Raw genomic sequence first — 3,829 nt, forward strand, 5'->3', positions numbered from 1 at the left:
TTTTTTTTTTTAAAATTAAGAATTATTATTAAATAAATAATTAAATAGAAAAATGGACAAATTAGCAATTTCATCATATAATTATTATTTTTGGCATGTGTTTTTTTGAATTGATTAATTTTTCCACGTCATCGCGTGTGTATTACACACACTTGAGATTTTAGCTGATTGACAAAAAAAAGTCCAATTGGATCAAAATTCGAAGAGTTTAGGGGCCTGATAGGTACATGTCATAGTTGAGGGGTCTAATTGAATTTTCGAAAAAAGTTTGAGTGTCTGTCGATGACTTTGACCTTTTTAATAATTCAAGTTACTTATAAGTTACTGTAACAAGTAAAATTGGCATAATAATACATAACAAACACTTAAAGTTGGCCTTCATTGGAAAGTAAGTGTTCCAACTTTAAGCAAGCACATCTAGACATCTTAGTCTCCATGGTGTTATTTGTTCGAATACTCCAAAAAAGAATAACAAAACAATAACTCTTAAACCTCAAAGATTTGGAGATCCAATTACTAAACATGATTCAATTTATGGCTATTTGATTAATATTTGCCCTATTGAAGCAATTGTTTGGGGTTGATTTTCAACTTCATTGGGCTAAACAGGTTAGCATTATGTGAATTTGGTTGAGTTTAACTTGTATGTGCTAGATAACATTGTAATAAATCTACATCAGCATAGATAACTACAGTCTACAAGTAATATACCCGTTTGGCTTTGGCCATAGATATTCGTATATTTGGAAGAAAATTTGGCAAAAAGTACTGTTTGGAGGTATAATTTATCATTATTTGAAAAATAATTTAAATTCTCAAATATTAGAAAAAAACTAGTTTTTGATCCAAATTCTATTATTTGGGAATTTTTTGAAAATGTAAACCATATTCCAAACTTTTATATTTTATTAAAATACCTCACCATTTATTAATCTCAACTAATATCTATTTGTCAACAAACTCCATTAATAAACTTTGGTATTTGACTCAATTATGTAATAGTATTGTTGCATTGCACTTGTTAAAAGTAATGTGCATAGAAAATTTAGATACTCTTTGTGAGTTGTGAAAATTTCGGTAGCTCCTATACTTATGTGTGAAATCGTTTATAAGGAGGTTGGCGCTTATATAATTTATGAGTTTAATTTTTATCATGAAACGTGCTCATTATAAAATGATAATATAAAGTTACAAGATAATTTTAATAGTTTTTAGAACTTATGGGTATAAATAATATTTCTTAAAAAAATCAAATATTTTTTGGAAAAATTATGGTCAAACACAAGATACAAACTATGTCCGAACTCTTCGTACCGTACTCGTGTTGAATTCTTCAAAAACACATTAGTTTTGTCGAATCTAACAGGGGCGGACCTACGTATATTTTCGGGGTGCCAAAACTCAACGCGGAATAGGTATAATTACACAGAAAATATATAAAAATTGATATCAAAAATATAAAAGCAACTACTAAAACAAAAAGGTTGTTGGATGCACTAGCATTTAGGTTAATCTTAAGGTTCTCCACTAAAGCGGTGTCTTGGGTTCAAACCTTGTTGGGGTGATTTTTTATTTTTTTAACTTTTTAATTTTCAGCCCCCACAATATTTAAATCCTGAGTCCGCCACTAGAACCTAATGACATGCACCCGTTGCCATTTTTTTGAACTGATTCTAGTTTGTTTTTGCTTTGTTTTTGGGCCCCTGGAATTTGGTACATTATAACTACATTCTCTATGATTAATTTGTCATTGGTTTATGCATGCAGATGGCAAATATATTGTAACAACCCATATTAGGATCAGAGGTTCCATATCAGCAAAATAAAGGAGAAATGCAAACAAGCCTTACTTTCTAGTGACGTACTTTAAAATCGCGCGGGTCTAAGTCCAGAGCAAACAATATCACTAACGGGTTCGCCGCTACATATATATATATATCCACGGATTAATGAATGTTTGAAAGGTGTTGTGGGCAGTGTTGGCCAGTGACTATGTGTTTCTTGATTTGCATTCTTATACTGTTCTCTAAGTTATTGAGTTGATGTTTTTTCAATGATGTCGAAAGGGCAAAGTTAGTGCATGTAGCTAGCTACTTGTTAGTTAGTCAGTCGTGCTCGTGCATTATTGTTTGTTATCATCAAAACGGAGAAAATTGTTAGAGAAAATTGATATTATAAGATATGTAGTTTTGATGTTTGACAAAGCGAAGCAGATTCATGTATGATGCTCAAATCGTGAACCAGCAGTGGCGGACCTATATATGACCATTTTTTTGTTGCTTCGGCATCGGTCAAATTCGACACTGACTAGGTATAATTATATTAAAAATATATATATATATAAAAAAATTGATATAAGACCTAGAAAAACGCCCAGTCAGATAGTTGGGTGTTTTAATTTCCGAGAAGAATCTTAAAGCTTGAACGTCAATATATGTGTTCAAACCTGCTGAACACCCACGACTCGTAAATCTTGAATCCACCACTGAGAACCAAGTTTGTGGATTACCCTTGTGTTGTTACCACAATCAAGACCATGTACATGTCGAATTAACGAGGAAAAGAGTTGTAGCAAAACTTAGTTTCCTTACATAATAAGTCCTATAAAGGGATGCCCTTTTTGAATCCTAGGTTGCAAAAAATAATATTTCCAAACACAACTGGAACTCGAACTCCAACTTCAACTCAAACAAAACAACAGTATATAGTTCTGGTTGGCCAAACGCCCAAAAACGTATTCACAAGTCACAGCAATCGTTCAACTTCCATCAAATTCAATGGAAGATTTGAACTTGACAATCCCTTTTCTGTCAGCAGAACTCACTACTGAAATCCTCTCGAGGCTTCCGGTGAAATCGCTATTGAAATTCAGGTCTGTTTCGAAATCTTGACTTGCGACAATCGCTAACCGTGAATTTATCAAGATGCATCTCAGTTTATCAGCTAACACCCATCATATGCTTATACTGGGAATTAATGAAGATAAGTGGAATTTTAAAGAATGTACACTTAGTTCTTTATTTTTTGACTCTGTTACCGAGGCATTCGACTTGGATTCTCCCATTAAAGACGCCACTGAAAGTACCTATATTGTGGGTTCTTGCAATGGATTGATTTTCCTTGTCTGCAGTTCAAAGTCTTCGATTCTATGGAATCCAACAATTAGAAAGTACAGCTATTTGCCTGGTTTTAGACGTAGATGGGAGAAAACTTATGCCAGATATGGCTTTGGATATGATGAGATTCACGATGATTATAAGGTAGTGGGTATTTTTCATGCTGGTAGTGATAGTGGTGGCGATTCAGATGACGTTGAGGTCCAAATATATAGTCTAAAAAGTGATGTCTGGACTAATGTTGATGGCTCTTATAGAAAAAAGAGATTAAATGGTTCATGTTTGTTTGCGACTGGGAAGCTTCATTGGAATACTAATACTACTACTAATGATTGGATCATCGTTTCTTTTGATTTAGGTAATGAGAAATGGGAAATGATAGAGAAGCCCTCGTATGGAGAAGGGGAGTGGGATTCGTAATTTTAAGGGAACTCATTTATGTGGATGGGTTATGACGGAGTATGGGGTTAAAGAATCTTGGATAAAGAAGTTTGCCATCAGGTATCCAGAAAATCGAAATTTGTTTCCACCGTTTTTCATGTCAAATAAAGGTGTGAAACATTGGCGGTGTTTGGTTTAAATACCGTGATATATAATTCCAAAAGGTGAATCATTCAGATATCCAGAGTAGTGACTGTTATGATGGGGTAATCTACATTGAAAGCCTAGTTTCTCCTTTTTCAACTATAGAGAAAGCGACAAAATAAAGGCGG

The 3,829-nt window shown here is 33.5% G+C and overlaps 1 protein-coding gene across 1 annotated transcript; it reads left to right on the forward strand.

Moving 5' to 3' along the window:
- The first annotated feature begins 2,777 nt into the window (after positions 1 to 2,777).
- Positions 2,778 to 3,536, forward strand: LOC107841162 (F-box/kelch-repeat protein At3g23880-like). The gene is made up of 2 exons (XM_047396386.1): positions 2,778 to 2,888; positions 3,042 to 3,536. Exons 1-2 carry the CDS (start codon positions 2,778 to 2,780, stop codon positions 3,534 to 3,536), a joined length of 606 nt encoding a protein of 201 aa, XP_047252342.1.
- The last annotated feature ends 293 nt before the right edge of the window (positions 3,537 to 3,829 follow it).

This window comes from Capsicum annuum, chromosome 9 (genome assembly GCF_002878395.1).
Source record: "Capsicum annuum cultivar UCD-10X-F1 chromosome 9, UCD10Xv1.1, whole genome shotgun sequence".
In the NCBI taxonomy this organism is placed as follows: Eukaryota; Viridiplantae; Streptophyta; class Magnoliopsida; order Solanales; family Solanaceae; genus Capsicum; species Capsicum annuum.